Source organism: Augochlora pura, chromosome 6 (assembly GCF_028453695.1).
Source record: "Augochlora pura isolate Apur16 chromosome 6, APUR_v2.2.1, whole genome shotgun sequence".
Lineage (NCBI taxonomy): Eukaryota > Metazoa > Arthropoda > Insecta > Hymenoptera > Halictidae > Augochlora > Augochlora pura.
In genome coordinates this window covers 4,304,247-4,320,841 of record NC_135777.1, presented here as the reverse complement: position 1 = coordinate 4,320,841, position 16,595 = coordinate 4,304,247, and the positions used below count along the sequence as shown (strand labels likewise).

Here is a 16,595-nt window from a genome sequence, read left to right as displayed (position 1 = left end):
TGAAGTAAACAACTATTATTCATGTTTTACATGATTAACCACGAAATTCCCAGACGTGCTTATCAAACATTAGCAACCGTTTGCGGATCTTATCAAGCACTAGGAAGTGAGAAAGAAAGTTCTGATAGTGATTTAGCATGTTAACGAAGAACACGATCCGCAGGAATCGCATTTGTTTGCTTAATGATGCGCGCAGGAAGCGAGACCAGCTAATAAAACTGTGGATTTTCCCGTAACGGATGCCATTTAATCTACTTCAAAGTTATCTTGGAAATGAAACTGCGGGCGCAATTGAAATCACTGGTGGAAGTGTGGTTCCTACAGGAACAGCATGATTTGACCATTTCATTATGAATTACACACGGTTCGTCGAAAGTCCAACTACTTTATTACTATCGAGTTACATTTCCTTTCTTATCGAATCATGTTTCCCTCACGTGTCATTCATTATACAATTATATTTTCTTAAAGAATTATTCGAATAGGAATTGTCTGATTATTCTTGTACGAATCCATTCTCACTGGAATAAAATCCCATTAAAATGAATTCCTATTTGGATAAATTCTTATTAGATGAGATTGTTATTTAGATCAATTCTCCTTCGATTGGATATTTATTCGATTGAAAATCGAATCGAGCCCAACCCTTTTGGAAACTACTAAAATCGATATCTTTGCAAAAATAGCATTTCTAGAACGACAAATCACTGCAATGACTAAGGTGGTTCCACTGATACTGATATTTTTCATTCTCCAGTGGTGTTTGATCTTTGATAACTGTACATTCACCGATTACTATGTTACCTCTAGCGATTGCGACGCGTTTTACAAACGTTTTCTATTGACGCCATACTACAAACTTTATGCCGATGAATGGGTTTCCTGGTATCATGGATTAATAGATATCTATTGATTCTGCAGAATTCGTGCTGCAGGTTTGAACAGTTGACGTCACCTAGCAACCCCTCGATTTGATAACAGGTGATTGGTTTTCCCCGGGACTTCAGTTTGAATAAAACTATTTTTTACTATTTCCAATGAAACCATTGCGCGTACTACTGTGAACGAAACTATTTTCGTATTGGGAATGAAGCTATTACTCTTCGAAAAATACTTTCGGGAAGAGCCTGAATTTGTTACTACTTCCTGCGAAACGTTCAAACTAATTTGCAAGCAACTCGTATACTGTGATTTCAAACCTTTTAAAAATTTATACGTCGACATTCCAAATAATTATAACCTTTATGCAACGATGCTAATCTCTTGTCTTAAAACTAAACGTTCCATATTCTCTTTTTATCAAAGGAAATGCAACTCGGTCAAGAAAAAAAAATAAAAATGTTGGTGTCGATGATTCGAAGAGCAAAACGAACGAAAGAAAACCTATTCGTGGCTCTAACAAGACCTGTCAACAGTTCCATCTTTCTTGCCAAGTAATGTTCATATGCCAGACACTTTAAAAACCGCTATTAAGCTCGCTATAATAATCCTTATTAGAGACGCCAACGCGTCGTGAGAAAAGGTGTCAAAGAAAATGGTCGTCTTCGCGATTATCTGACATTCTTAATAAGAATAGATAAAAGAGAACTCGGTCGCAAATGTTTAAACTTTGGTCTTTACATGTTAACTTTATCTGTACAGATAGGTTTAACGATTCCTGGTATTTCAGACAACCATAAAACAAGATGCAGAAACCTACTCACGGGAAAATAAATAATTTGTCGCGCGAGTATTAATTGTAGCAAAGTTTACGGATGATGTCGACTATCTAGATCAGATTAGCGATTTCTAATAAATTTTAACACGTTATGGAGATCGTATTAAAACCCGTTTTATAAGTATATGCATCCTGCATTGTGTTTTACGAATGTCTAGAATGTTAATTGTTACACTGAGTCATTTAGAATTAACGCGTAAATATCTGATAGTAAACTTTTAATCATATGATCACCATTATTGAAACATTGAACGGCACATCTCCTACCAATGCATTTAGAACTCGTTTCATTTATATTCAATACTTGTAATCCATGTTTGTAACACAATATTTGCAATACACTATTGGAATTCATATCTGTTCAGAATAACAAATGAATAAACGTCTCTTAATTCAATAAAATCGCACGAATATCGTATCGAACATTCGATCATTGACACGAACTCTGTGGAGGTCGATTAAAAGATCACAAAAGCATTGCTATAATCAGTAGCATACCTTTGAGATTGATCAACACGGCAAATAGCTAGTTAAAAACAGCGACATATAGCGGTCGATTGAAAAATGGTGGACACGAGCCAGCCGATCGTTCAAAAACATTGGAAACGAGTGCGTGAAAGCGGAAGTGCGTCAACGAAATTCGTATAGTGACGAAATGCGGGGAACTTTTGCACGAAATGATCGATGGGGACCCGACCCCATCACCGCATCACCGGATCCACGGAACACTTCTCTTGAATGGGCATGTCTATTTTAGCGCGCTACGTAAGGCCGTATTGTTCCCCGCCGTATATCGGCGGTAGCGTTTAATAAAATTGATAGAGGTCACGAAACAGGGAAAAGATTCTCTGGTGATTCAGGCTGGTCCTGTCCACGGAACATCCTCTTTGCATTTCATTTTCTGAGCTGGAAAGTGATACCGATTTGCAGCACAAATTAATCTTATGCAATACGAGGAAAAACACGTGGTCCCGTTAGACGATCGCTATAAAAATGTTAATCAAGGGGTTTAACCGACAAATGGAATCCGCTAGTTAGATTGATTTCAAAGCAGACGGTTCAAGAATAATTGCGTCGTTGTAATTACATGACAAGATGTTTAAGATTGTTTAAAATGTCGCGAAAGAGAGTTTAATGTAAAAGTATGAAACACGCATCTGCTTACATTAGCATAAGCCTGTGCAACTTATTAAAATTGCTAAGGGATGAAAGATGTTTTACAATTTACTCGAATGATTCTTATCTTGCATAAAAATGCGCAATCGTTGTTTCTGACTGCCGCGGATGATTATTATTGTAAATAGCCGACAGTGTAACAATAATAATTTCAAAATGAACTCGCTCATCTTTATGAATGAATGGTAGACCTATTTTTAGTTGTTCGTCGAGAGCTAATCTGATTCGTAAACCTTGCCAGGTATACCGAAAGTAGACCGAAAAGCGCATAAGCAATGGTGTTTTGCACGTAGAACAATATTGTTTCTATGAAAAATAACAGTTGGCTTGCGTCGTTCGTCTTCGCGATAAAGGGGTTCGTTTTATGCAGATGCGTTCCAAACGTAGAACGATGACTCGTTTGCTTATATTTTGCAAATCATCGTCATCTAAGCAGAAATGTGTACGGAAATTCCGAGCTGCTCCGTCGATGAATGATTCATGAGGATCAATCGATTATTTTAATAATCGATACGATTTTAAAGAGGATTGTCGTGCGATTATTTTCATTGTGATGGAAATATACTAAGGAGAGATTTTGGTGATTTATTTGCTTCGCGTGGGCGTTGACATTCAAACGAGGATGACGATCTACGATATCTGGGTCATTGGCGAAATTTCAATGTTAAAATTCTGGTCCTCTCCGAGGTACGCGTGCTGAACTAAACGTGCTAATGTGTTGAACGCATACCTAAAATGTTCAATATATGCGCATACTAATTCGACGAGCAAATATTTGTATAAAAATTGGCATTTAAACATTTATTAGTAGATGCATAATTCTTGGCACGTCGTTTGCTCAACTTTTACTTGAAATGCATAAATAATACTTTTACCATATATTGTTTGTTTTACAGTTTTTTTATATTTTTTAATACAAAGAAAAGGAAATTGTTATTCTATGATATTATCACTGTATGATAAATGAGCTCCTATGATAAAGTAGAGTTTCTAGGCATCAGCAGCTCCATCAGTTTGAAAAATAGAAACTAAAATAAGAGACGTCAACGTGTGACGTGTACCAGTCGCCGGTGATCACCCGCACAATATTGGTGACTGGAATTAATGCAAGATGTTAGGAATAATTTGTTTATTGGCAATATGTAGTATCTCTGCTGTTCAATCGAACGGTCTTGAGACAGTGAGCGATGCAGAACTCACGGCTTTACTAGGAAACGAGAAATATGTAGTTGTGCTCTTCAGTAAGTTTTCGTTCACGTTCAGTCACGTTTCTACACTCTTATGACAGCAGACATCCCTTAAAAATTATTAATCACTTTCGAAAATTTCATTTATACGAAACGAACAAATTTCTGCTTTAAAGAACGCATAAATTTTGATTTATTGCTGTGAATTCTAGCCTAACCTACTACTTCAGAGTTTCTACTTTTATATGATTTAATTCTGCTTTAATCTATTATTTATCTGTACATACGTTTCTTCCAGCGAAAGACAACTGTGAAGCATGCGACAACTTTGAGAATCAAATGACAGAGTTGAGAGAGGATCTAGTGGATACTTTGTCTGCGTGGGTGGTTGTAGCGGTAAACAGTCAACTTAGAAAAATTGTCACCCCGCAGGAGGAGCCTGTTCTCGTTTTCTATAGATATGGAAGACCCTTGATCTATGATGGTAACTAGAAAATAATTTATCCTTATGATATAGAATTATTATAGCTAGAACTTACAGGGCCCCTAGACGATGAGGAAATTCTATATATGTTCACGGAAAATAAGGAACCCACTGTGAAACAGCTAACAGATGATACGTTTGAACACTTAACACAGGCAAGTAGTGGAGCTACTACTGGAGATTGGTTTGTCATGTTGTGGGTATCGCTTTAATAGTAATATTCCTTCTTTCCTCTGATATTTCATATACATGACTTTTTGAAAACAGTTACAGTACAGACTGCTTAGAGTCTTCTAGAATGTCTGGCAGATGGGAGACAGTGGGTGCAAAGCTGAAGCACAGAGTAAATGTGGCTACAATTGACAAATTCACGACTGGTGCAGCTACAGCCAGAAGATTCAAAGTCTATGATACTCCCACTTTTATATTGTAAGTATAGAAGATTGGATACAGGAATGGTAGAACGAGGATGGTAGAAATTACAAATACACGTTGCCATATATTTAACATTATTTATTTTGTACTCCTAGCTTCAGGCACGGTAAAATGTATCGCTACGAAATTCCGAAACACGAACCGAATGCGTTCGTGTCTTTCGCGAAAGATTGGTACAAAAATGCGCGTGCTGAACCTGTGCCTGTACCACAAAGCCCGTTGTAAGTGTTCACATCTCTTTCATACAATTAATCCTCGGAGACTACGCAAATAATCGTCAATTGAAAGCTTTATCCATTAGCTGCTTGTTCATAAATTTTGTGACTACTTTGTTATATCAAAAAGAGTAATTTTCTCTGAAATGAAAATTCAGAAGAAATGTTCAAGTTCTTGAAATTAAAAATTGAATAAAGCTTCGGATAGATTTGATTCAGATTCATATCGTCGTCCCAGGATTAAAAGTAGAGCTCCAATTACTAGCGTGATTTAAAATGGTGTAAAAATAATGATTTTTTCAGTGACGATTTTGTACAAATGATTGCGAACGCGCTACGCGACGATCCTTGGATCATGAAGCTCGGCAGCATAACCATTGGCGTATTTATTATAATTTCGATAGCGTCTAAGTTTAGGCGCAAACCAGAGGAACCTCAGAAGAAAGACTAACTGTTTTATCCGTCAACAATATGTTATGGGTACTGTGCCAAATTATCAACGTACACACAGTTCTATAAAACAATACGACGGACGAATAAATTTGTTACAATGAGATTGCGTTCCATTTCCCGACGAATTTTATTTTGACTATGAAAACAATATGCTTCCATTATTCTGTAAATAAATTCAGTACCCATAATATGTACGAAGCGACATAAAATTTGTCTACATACGATATACCTAGACATTGAGTTGTATTCCATATAAAACAACGTGTACAACAGCTACAATATGGTTAATTTTTGTTAAGAGAAATATTTTTTATGTTTTACAATAAATATTCTGGAATAAAAATTGTTGGTGTTAACAAATATTTGTGCTAACGAAAGTGCGCATTCCACGATTACATCCACTCGCTCGACGATTAAATACGATCCGACTGAGAGCAATATATTTATTTATGCATTGTAAGTGTAGATTATACTTTAACTAATCTAACAAAATAAATTTCATTGTCCATATCATTGCATTTATTAGATGCACCCTTTGACAATATTTTATTGGTAAGCTCGTAGAAAAATAAAGTAAAAATATATGAAATGCATAGAGTTCTTTGTATAGCCCTGTAACAGAATCATTCATAGACAATCATGTACTCAAATTATTGCCTCTTACATTATCCATGGCTGCTATTGTAATCACTCACAAGACTCTCAGTGCAACATATATATTACAGAAATTAGTTCTGTGCATTCTTTAAAGTTACATTCATTCCCTGTGTGATATTTTTGGTCTTATCAACACAAAATATTGCATCTATATTAAACATTATCTACTGATATATTTATCCTAAATACAGTAGAAGGGTCTGCTAATGCCATCCTAATACTATTCTCAAATTTCTCCTGTATAGACGAGAATTCCATCATATTGCTCGGTTTCGAGTCTATCCAGAACCCATCAAATTCATAGAATAGATAACAATAAAATTGATGAAAGGCACGAATCGTTGGCAAGGTCTTAGAGGAATTATAAATATGAGTTTTCGCAGCTCCATCTTTCAACAGACGCAGGGCCATGCTTGTTAAATTTATGCCAACTATTGCAAAAGCATAACCATACCGTGGATGAGTAGAGTGGGACAGTACATGTGTTGCAGCGCTGGGATATTCTTGAGCAAAATAAACCAAATTCTCTAATCCCAGAATTCCCATTCCACGGAAATCTGTTTTTGGATCATCACCCTGAAAACCAATCTCCTGCCACTGCTTTGTTACTCTAGCATCAAGCCGCTCATAAGGCATTAATGAATTCCACAACTCAAACAAGAGCATCTCGTGCTGAGGATTTTCAGCGTCATAAGGCGTTTTTCTAAGCTCTTCGCACTCCACACAAAGCTGTTTATAGCCCCAAATTAGTTCTATACATTTGCCAAAAGACTTAGCAAAGTCAGGATGAGCGGTTGGATTTATTTTCTTGGTCACCAACACAGTCCTAATAGCCTCCTCCAGTATCTTACGTTCTGTTTTTGGAACGATACCACGCTGTTCAGCTAGATCGTTCAAGTGAGCTACAAGCGTTTTGATATTTGCATTTCTGGACAATCTCAGAGATTCCTCTACAGCCATAGTTCTCCGTGCACCCGACGGCTCTCCATAACAGATTCTCTGAAGCTCGCACATTTGCGTTGTCTGGCGCAACAACCATTTTACAATTGGTCTGAAATACCAGCAGACTAGTGACCAAAGTTGCATGAACATGCTTCCCGTTAACTGAGAACCTTGACACAAGGAATGCCCGAGAGAATCTTTCTAATTAAATCCAAGATATGATTAACCTCTTCCCGTCATTATACTTGTCCGACCATAATTCTCATAGCTCCGAAACGAACTCCAGTGTTTCGGAAGTCGAGAGGCGACGTCTCGGCTCGTCTTTTATTTAGTCGAGTCGAATTTTGTCTTGTCGTTTACGTTCAAACACGAATGCACATAACCTGCGATACAGCGATCGACGTGCATGACAGAAACGTGAATTCTGTCGAATAAAAACTGCCTCGGCCCGCGGATTATGTTTTCAACAAAACAAACTTACGGTTTCTACGTTACGCCATGAGGAGATCATCGATTTCCCTGAGCATTCCTTCTCGCCAGGCCGAGATCAATATTAACCAGCTAAACTAACACGATACTGACGGTGGAAGAGGTCACTCACTGCCATCATCCTGTACCAAAGTTCACTGTAACCTACACGTAAGTCACGTACCTGTTCTCCCCCGAAATAATCGCTTTGCTCTTCGAGTTCGACATCGAACGATCTCGCATCTCGATCATCGACAGCGAAGTGAAGGAGGAATAACGACGCTTCCCGCTGTCCGTTCTAGCATTAATTATTATTACGTTCTCCTTTGGTAATTATTATTTCACCTTCACGCTATATATCTGTGTGTTTACCAGGCACAGGTTCGATTATTCGTCGAATATCGACTTTCGTCATGTTCGCCCGCTAATTAAAACTGTCCCTAAACGTTGCTCCCTTCTCGAATAGATGCTTTCCTTCCATACAGAAAATATTCATTGTTATATGAAAAATTGTATTCGTCGATTCTTGGATATTTTGCAGTTATTTGAATACTCGAAGTTTTTGTGAACAAGGACTTCTCAAATCATTCAAAAATAAAGTGATTTTCGGTTAATCGGTAAAACTAGTGGCTCGCGTCCTCGTGGACTGCTTGTGTGAACCAATATGGCTGTATTCGTCACAAAGTTTGCAAGCGAAACAAAGAAGCTATTATTCTATTTTTACAGAGACGACTTCAGTCGGATTTTTAAATGGCGAGAACGTTACCCATTTTTCCAGAGGCTCTAACCAAAAACTTTCGAGATGGACAATGATGCGAAGTCGTTGTCAGAAACCGCGGAAAATTACTCGCAGGACATGGAACATACTGTAAATTCCGATCAACAATGCAACGAGCCACGAATCGAAGAGCAAACAATGGACGTCAAAACGAACCCCGACTTGGTGTTGGATCTACGGAGCGTACTTCCGGTTTGCGAGCAAGTCTCGGAGAATGAGGACTCAGTGGAGCAGCTTTCGGCTGTTCTTGAACAACCCGAAGACTCCTCTGTGACCATGGAAGAAGCTCAATCGTTACTAGAAGATCATGCGAACAGGAAGTTAGGAATCGTTAACAAAAGTCTATCCGATTAACCATTAGACATTAGATCATTTTCATAGCTATACAATTCACGACGCTTTTAATCATCTATCTAATGTCAATTATTCTCAGCTTTATTAATCGGTTTCTAATTTTAGTCTATCGAATCGAATAATTAGGCGACGATTAAAATATCGTCGTGGTCAGAGAGCTGCTCACGAAATTGTTAACAGCTGAGTAAGATAATCGTTTTGAATTGTCAGCCATGTTCTCCGGGAACGAGTAGAGTCACTCCGAGAGATTATGAAGAGCCTCAAAGAAGAGTTGCAAAACGAAGTGCAGCTATGTCGAAAGGAGAGGGAGGAGTTTCAGCTTTTGCGCGAAAAGGATAGTGCAATGGCTTTGCACGAGGCAACTGCAGCTGCGCGAGCCGCTGCGGCGGCTTACGCGGCAGAGTCACCTTTGTCAAATAAATTGGGTAAAAGAAGAGCCTGAAATGTCGGGGAGCGTAAAGGGAGCATAAAAGGGCGAACAGAAGATACATGCGATTTAATTTTCAGGAGACGTTTTGGACCTAGGCACAGAGGACACGTTCACAGAGCTCGCTATACTCGAGTACGAGAAGAGACTGGCAAAGTATCAGGATTCGCGCGCGTACGATCATGCGGAGAAGCGTTACAACGCATGCTGGATATCGATCGCGAACATTTACAAGCAAAAATTAATGGAGATCGAGCGACTCTGTAACGAGGAGCTGGAGAAAGTGCAGCAGAACGCGAACACCCTGCAGCCGCTCAAAGAAATGGTGTCGCAATGGTACGTGGACGAAAAGAACCACGGCGATACAGCTAGAAGCTACGAAATTTATACCGGCACGCGGAAAAATGTAATTGACAACGAGAATCTGTTTTCTGAGCGTAAATTTCAAAAGATCGACGCAGAAGTGAATATGACGCCTGAAATATTCGTCGCAAAATTCAAATCCGACAATTTAACAAACAGTAATAAGCATGCGTTGTTTTAAATGTCTCACGATTAACGTGAGTGGGGAAATAAACTGCAATATTTTGAAAGAGTTACGTTGTTACGAAAAATTATTGTTAAGAGAGATTGAAATTGCTTTGAATTTGCGTTAATTTATTATTTTGTTACCCTAAACGGGGCTAGAGAAACTACATTACCAACGCTGTTTTGCTCCCATCGTTACCGATGATATAGAAATTTAAGCTTCTTAGCGGGAATCGAGTATTGTATATACCACATTTGCACTGCAAAACGATTTACTGCTCGAAAGCTACTTTAATTCATTGCCATTTAACAGCAGTTTCAATCAATTTCGTTTTACATCGCTTTAAGTTCTAAACTCATAAACGGTACCTGTAATTCGCGAACGTGTGTTGCCTAATTATTATTCATATTTAATGCGATACGGAAATGGTAATACGGTAATGGTGTTTTAATGCCTCATTTTCACCAAATTGTTTGTATGTGAACAGAAAAAGATTTAGTAGGGTGTATACGTTTTGTATGGACAAATATAATTTTAGAAAAATTTTACTTATTAAATTTAATTTATTTTGTTAATAAATTAATTATTTCTAGCTTCTTAATATGCGCAATAATTTCGTTTGTCAGAACTGTTGGTAAGCATCCCCACAGCTATTTTAGCATTTAATTTGTTACTGAAAATAACCGATAATAAGAAATATGGAGTAATTTGTCGAGCACGAACGTTTCGAGAAATTGTTGCAGTAGACGGGTTTCGCTAATAAATAGATTGCTTTTCGATGTTTAATATTTACGAGAACTCTCCTTCCAATAATACTGTTTAAAAGGACCCATGGATATTTCATGATATCATTTTGTAACAGAAGTAATTAATGAAAGCACGAATTTATCGAAAAATCGTCGCGTCGATAATATTCTGTTGATACATTTATTAGTTTTATCTTTTAAATAATAATTATAAGAACTGTCTCGTCCCTTTTACAATCGAATATTATAACGGAAATAGCTAACAGAACCCGAGCTGCGAAGAAACATTTCAACAAATTTTCGAAAAAATGATTTCATTAAATCGATTTCGTTGCACACGCATTCCGAAGTTTGTAAATCTACTAGATTTCAAATAGTCGTTCGATTGAACACGTTGTATGATTTTATTGCTTTTAAATCATTAAATATATCAAATTAATTTTCCTTGAACGAACAATATTTCCATTCTATATTCAATTAAATTCTATTTCTCGCCACCAGAAGCGCTACAATCGCTTACAAAAGCAGCACTATTACCGGACAGATCGAACGCGTAACTGGCAGGCAGTAGTCAATTATTTGCTTTTTGAAGTAATTAATTTAAGTGTTGCAAGTTGATGGTAACAAAATATCAAAAATAAAGTGATTGCAAATGTGATGATTCGATCTTTGGCGACGTTCCGGCACTCTCGGAGGATATAGATAAGTTTAAATTATTGTTTTCTCTTTGGCGGAATTCATATATCGCGTTATTGTGCGTCGAGATATTTACAAATTGCTTTGGATAATTGATATGCCGAAATTGATAAGTTATTTAAATGTGACAATGACTTATTATTCGGAAATTTTATTCTATTTTGCTTAATAGAAAATATACGTGTAAATGTCGTTCTTTTTTTGCTTTGGTAGAACGGTTACGTAGTGCACTTGCGTAGTGCTGGTGCGCCTTACAGTTGCGCAGTAGCGCAATCATTCATAATTCACGCGCCAGATCGTAGTGGAAACACGGACTTCTTTCTTCTTGAAATTGGCAAATATTGAATTTATTCAATAGATTTGGCCTTGTTTGAACATAGCAAAAGTAAAATATTCGTGAGGAAATCATAACGCTTCATTAATGCAAATTGTTTCGTATAAGGGATAAATTGTGTAGAATTGCCAGAAGAAAGTCCGCGTTTCTTTACCCCTTTCACTTCAATTTCCTCTCTCAATGCAAAATATAATTGTAACTCTCATATTCGGGAGCAATATTAGTACAAAGCACTGGAAGATTGGTATCGCAGGTAGCGCGAATATTTTATTCCTTCCTTTGGGCTTTGCTTTGGGGTGGTTCCGTACTCGTGGTGCATATGCCCACTGGACCACTGCGTAGAGTAGAAACTCATTGTTGCGTTCCGAGATCTACGAGAAGACAAAGCAGTTGGTGCAACATCGCGATGCACGTCATTTCGTCCAAGTTTTCACAGCGTGCCTGAACACGCAACCCTTTCAACGTTCCAGCAATGGAACTGTGTTTCCTTGATCGTACGAAGGTTCCGACATAAAAAGAAGACGCATTAAGTTGCATCACCTATGTCGGTACGCACGATAATGCCATGACAACCATTGCATTAGCATCTAATGCAGCGGGTGCCGTGGAAATTGGAGTGCCTTGCGATTCGAGGTGTAAATCACTATAGCTTCTTTTGGACGCAGTGTCGTATATCTTTGCCTATCGAAGGTGCGTGAGCATTAAATGCTGGATACGTAATAATGCGTTTCATCGCATGTAATCTTTTGAAACAACGCAGTGGTTCGACCGCGTTAGTAGTAACTGTCGTAATAATGATACGTGACGTAAATCATATCTTGTCGCTTCGGAAGAAAGGACAAGGTATCGATCCTGTAGATCCTTGGGAGGAATGGGGTGTTCGTTGCGACTTGTTACATTGATTTTCCGGTGCCTACATTTTCCAATGGTAGAGTTACGATGAAATTATTCAATGAAATTATTCACGAGCATAGAATTACAATTATAAATGTATGTAGACAGGATAACCAATTGTAAATTGAACGGGTCCGCGCGTGTTTCCATTTAGTGTCGCGTAGATGAAAATGAAAGTGCACGGGAGTTTTATATTTACAATGAAATAAATTAGCATCGCAATAAAAAATGCACTGTTCGCGTTTCTTTTGGAACAGCATTGCCTGTTCCTTATTGGAGGCTTTGGTGTTTATTTCTAACATGTTAGAAAAATAGAGCTTGGTAGAATGGTAATAGAATTATTGTGGTTAGAATTATTATTTCATGGAGTGTAGGAGGTTTTTAGGTTTTCATCGAGGGATATCATCGTACGAAGAAATCTCATCCGCCGACATCGTTTCGATCGTTTGATCATTCGATAACTAATTCGAAGTCGAAAATTACATAGAGCTGATGGCTGTGAACTAGTGCTAAGGTAAAATGAGTTTTTTAAATGGTAAATAAATTATAAATATTTTTATTTTCTCACGTAAGATAGTTTATTAGCGACTCAAAGTCACATTTACAGTTAATTGTATAATTTGCTTTATTTCATATGATAGAACTACATAGACATACGACTGCAAAGGGTTAAATTTCGGAAACATCAAAAATATGTCGGAAGTATAGATTGTTCCTTCTGAAAATCCAATTGTTAGTTCCTCGTTTCGATATTAAGAAATGTGCATGACAATTTCGAACAGACGGTGTAATAAATTCTTCGATGAAAACGACACGCGTTCGGTGCAACGGCCAGCGCATCGACCTTCTGCAACTTTATATGGACTCATTCTCGAGCGATCCGAGAGTAGATGCATCATAAACTGCGGGAAACTGGTATCCTCGGACTGCACCAAGGCCTCTTGCAGTTTTGCTTCTCTTTTCTGTAGTATACGTGCCGAGCCAGAACCGCACAGTTCTTGTTTGCAGCTGTGCAAGGTGCAATCGCAAGTTTCAGTTTGCAATGTTCTTTACCTGCGCGGCTGAATTATGTCGTATCCGAGTGCAGATCATATTTCCAGCTTACGTTCATGCGCGGGAGTAAACAACGGACAATTTCACTGCATTTTTATGCACCGTCTCGCATCGAATTTGTCGTTGCGAAAAGCGCACGCACTCCGGCTGCAGAATTCTTCTTAAATAATCGCTCGCTTTGATCGATTTTCAAACTCGTTAAAATCCTAATACCTGTAATACCTGTTCGACTTACCTGTTCAATTGCAATGCGCTTTTATTCAATTCGGAATTTTGGGAAATGTAATCAATTTAGAATATAACAACCGTATCCGGAAAACACAGATACTTTTATTAATTCGCGAGTTTAGATAATAGGTTATGTCAAGATCGCGAGTTTAGTTGATTTTTGTATTTATGATTAGATTTAGTTTCAATACAAACTCGATACGATTGATCTGATTAATTTAGAAAATAGAAAGCGTCGACCACCCCAAAAAGATTAGCGAACCTAGCTGGATTTCAGAATTGATTAAGACCTGTTCGAAACAATGGCAGCATTTTCTTCTGTTCATTTCTAAATTTAGAAAATAAATTAAATTAAAATTTTAATAGAATTCAACGTAATTTTACGGTTCAGTTAATTCTTATATTAATTCGATTCGATGTAGTTTCAATGCGAGTAATTCAGCTGGTTTTAATCGAACAATTTAGAAGCTAATAAGCCACTTCGTCGAGATGTTAATTAATTCGTGAACGTTTAGGACGAATTTATAGACTAGAACACACGACTCATCAAAGCTTGCGGGAGTTTCACTAGCTGTTTAGAGAACATTATCTTCAGGGTGGTGGAAAGTTCGTCACGCGACGGAATTTTCCGGGAAATCGTGACTGGGAGCTTTTAGACGGCGGTTGTGCACATCGCGCCGTGCAATTTGCGGCAAGTTTTATCAAGAAAATTACGCTCCCGATCGCGGAGTTTTCTCGTTATTAAAAGACGACGTTTTACTGCTTCCTTTTGTTAATAACTTTACTCGATGCAACGATTATTCGCTTCCGGAAGAATCTTGATCAGTAACGAAAGAAGATTGCTTAATTAACGCTGTTTCTGTTACGTACCCCGATACTGTAAACGTGTTTTTGTCGGGCAGTTTTCTACAACTTCTTCGTCCAAGCAATATGGATATATTGTGATAAAAATCGTAGGATGTTTGAATAAGTTTAGTCATTGTAAAGCAATTCTTCGCGGTCGGAGACATTTTAACTTTAAAACAGTTATATAGTATCTCTAGCATTTACATTTTGTAAGATGTTTAAATAAATCTAGTTCGTGTTACAATACAACCCTTTGCACTCGATACCATTATAACTCAAAATAATTATATAGTATCTCTGACCAACAGTATTTCCATTTTACGCAATTTATTGCTTTCTATGCATACTTTTATTTTTAATTTATTTGCATTTTATTCGTAAAAAATTTAATTTCACACACTAGCTACGCTTTTAGCAATTCTTTAATGGTAATTAGATATGGTAACACGCAAATGGTTTGGAAACGTGATACAATTTTTAGCCTAAAATTAAATACAGTATCCTAAATATTGTATTCCCATATTACATAATTTATTGCATTTTCTGCAAATGAAATTTTGATTTTGAAATTCGTAGAGCAGCTACGCTTTTAACAATTTTTTAATGATAATTACATATGATAACTTCAAGATGGTTTTGGAACGCGATTCAATTTTTCTGCGGCGCTACTTTGAGAGTTATCTTTCGATGTGCAAAGGGTTAAATAGAATTACGAGTTTGGGCGTGGGAGGCTACGGAAAATCATCGAAACTTTTTGAACACGCCAGCTAATAGAAGAATAAACTTCCAGGAATCTCGAGCCAGCTGTCAGTTGCCAGTAAGCTTTCATTTCCCTAACGGGGTCCCACCGTGTTTACTATCCCATCGCGTCGTCATCTTCGAGTACACGTGTAATGGACGACATCCGTCGCTTCTAAGCCGAGGACCGCCTCAGGCTCCAGTTTATATTCCGCCAATTCGGAAAATAAGTGGAGCGTAAACCACTGTCGTAGACGAACGAGATCGGACAAATTGCACCGTCACCTATCAGAACACGTGGCCGAGGCGTACCAGCTGTTATATCGCCGGATTATCAAGATCCTCTTGTTAGCAGTAAAGCTGTCCACTCTTTGGTGTTCGCGGAACGTTGGCAAGGTTAACAATTAGGAAGATGTAGTTGTTAGGTATTACCGAGGTCTAGAATATTTCACGAGATTCTATGATCAATTGGTTCCGTTTTCGTGGGATTTTTAGCGTGAGTTTTATTTAAATTTTGATTAGAATTTCACTTTCATAGTTGCATTTGTTTGGCACTTGTTTGTGGCTAATCAATTTGAGATTAATCATTTATATTTAGTGTTTGACAAGCTTTAAGCTTCAATTTTTAAATATTTGCGATAGAAAGGTAGAATGTTGTTTCGATTTAATACACTTCTCATATTATATAATATTTAATGTTTTTAGGGTTGATACGATAGATCACTGCGGATTTTTATGAGAAGTCCAAATTCAATCTGCAATGATTTTAGGATAAGAACGATAGTCGTTCGTTTCGTTTCTTCAACATTTTTATTAGTCCAGAATAATGCAACTTTGATTTTAAATTAATGTTTTTATTGTTTTATATTCGACCTAATAATTGTTGTCATGAATGTATATAAATCACAGTCTATAGTTCCAGTGATGTTAGAGGTAAAGGGTAATAGAGTTAGGCTATTTGAGCTACGATAATTTAGTATGCAAATGTTTCAAAAATTATTAAAATTATTCAAAGATGTACTTTAACCCGTTTTCGGTGAAAATAGTATTAAGTAGACATTGTTAATCCTTCGCAGTCGCAATTATTTTAATTTGAAGTCAAGAATAGCTCATTTTGGCCTATAATGTCTTCATTTTAGCACAGTAATCGAGATACAGTAAATAAATTACTTTGTATACAATCTCAACGTGTCAGAATATTGCCATATACATGTCAAAAAGAGCTGTTTAATTAGTCG

General features: G+C 37.3%; 4 protein-coding genes across 7 annotated transcripts in view; 3 read left to right on the top strand and 1 right to left on the bottom strand.

The window, feature by feature from the left end:
* Positions 1-3,943: 3,943 nt before the first annotated feature.
* LOC144471320 (protein disulfide-isomerase A4) lies at positions 3,944-6,010 on the top strand. The gene is made up of 6 exons (XM_078183241.1): positions 3,944-4,134; positions 4,379-4,564; positions 4,622-4,760; positions 4,832-4,993; positions 5,095-5,220; positions 5,518-6,010. The coding sequence occupies exons 1-6, from the start codon at positions 4,005-4,007 to the stop codon at positions 5,663-5,665; spliced, it is 891 nt and encodes a 296-aa protein (XP_078039367.1). The 5' UTR covers positions 3,944-4,004; the 3' UTR covers positions 5,666-6,010.
* A 149-nt stretch (positions 6,011-6,159) lies between these two features.
* LOC144471319 (ELMO domain-containing protein 2) lies at positions 6,160-7,986 on the bottom strand. Of its 3 annotated transcripts, none has more exons than XM_078183237.1 (2): positions 7,919-7,986; positions 6,160-7,375 (listed from the first exon to the last, which is right to left on the bottom strand). In XM_078183237.1, the coding sequence occupies exons 1-2, from the start codon at positions 7,984-7,986 to the stop codon at positions 6,478-6,480; spliced, it is 966 nt and encodes a 321-aa protein (XP_078039363.1). In that variant the 3' UTR covers positions 6,160-6,477. The 3 variants fall into 3 exon arrangements, with proteins under 3 accessions (XP_078039363.1, XP_078039364.1, XP_078039365.1); XM_078183238.1 differs by having other exon boundaries at positions 7,838-7,925; XM_078183239.1 differs by lacking the exon at positions 7,919-7,986 and adding an exon at positions 7,748-7,765.
* LOC144471321 (uncharacterized) lies at positions 7,745-9,877 on the top strand. Its single transcript, XM_078183242.1, has 4 exons — positions 7,745-7,905; positions 8,461-8,832; positions 9,077-9,291; positions 9,374-9,877. Exons 2-4 carry the CDS (start codon positions 8,537-8,539, stop codon positions 9,835-9,837), a joined length of 975 nt encoding a protein of 324 aa, XP_078039368.1. The 5' UTR covers positions 7,745-7,905; positions 8,461-8,536; the 3' UTR covers positions 9,838-9,877.
* Positions 9,878-11,109: 1,232 nt separating this feature from the next.
* Positions 11,110-16,595, top strand: part of LOC144471027 (venom dipeptidyl peptidase 4) — a 370,685-nt gene continuing 365,199 nt past the window's right edge. For both annotated transcript variants that reach the window (XM_078182680.1, XM_078182678.1), the window contains exon 1: positions 11,110-13,006. The gene's annotated coding sequence lies outside the window, so the exon portion shown is untranslated. The remainder of the gene's footprint in view (positions 13,007-16,595) is intronic.

What these genes read in the sequence shown, in the direction of transcription:
- LOC144471320 (XM_078183241.1), top strand. Translation starts at nt 4,005, where the DNA reads ATGTTAGGAATAATTTGTTTATTGGCAATATGTAGTATCTCTGCTGTT. An exon ending in GGAGATTGGTTTGTCATGTT is followed by an intron (nt 4,761 to 4,831) that starts GTGGGTATCGCT and finishes TTTTGAAAACAG; the next exon opens with TTACAGTACAGACTGCTTAG. An exon ending in CCTGTACCACAAAGCCCGTT is followed by an intron (nt 5,221 to 5,517) that starts GTAAGTGTTCAC and finishes TGATTTTTTCAG; the next exon opens with TGACGATTTTGTACAAATGA.
- LOC144471319 (XM_078183237.1), bottom strand. Translation starts at nt 7,986, where the DNA reads ATGATCGAGATGCGAGATCGTTCGATGTCGAACTCGAAGAGCAAAGCG. An exon ending in ATTATTTCGGGGGAGAACAG is followed by an intron (nt 7,376 to 7,918) that starts GTACGTGACTTA and finishes CTGGTATTTCAG; the next exon opens with ACCAATTGTAAAATGGTTGT.
- LOC144471321 (XM_078183242.1), top strand. Translation starts at nt 8,537, where the DNA reads ATGGACAATGATGCGAAGTCGTTGTCAGAAACCGCGGAAAATTACTCG. An exon ending in GAAGATCATGCGAACAGGAA is followed by an intron (nt 8,833 to 9,076) that starts GTTAGGAATCGT and finishes TTGAATTGTCAG; the next exon opens with CCATGTTCTCCGGGAACGAG. An exon ending in ACCTTTGTCAAATAAATTGG is followed by an intron (nt 9,292 to 9,373) that starts GTAAAAGAAGAG and finishes TTTAATTTTCAG; the next exon opens with GAGACGTTTTGGACCTAGGC.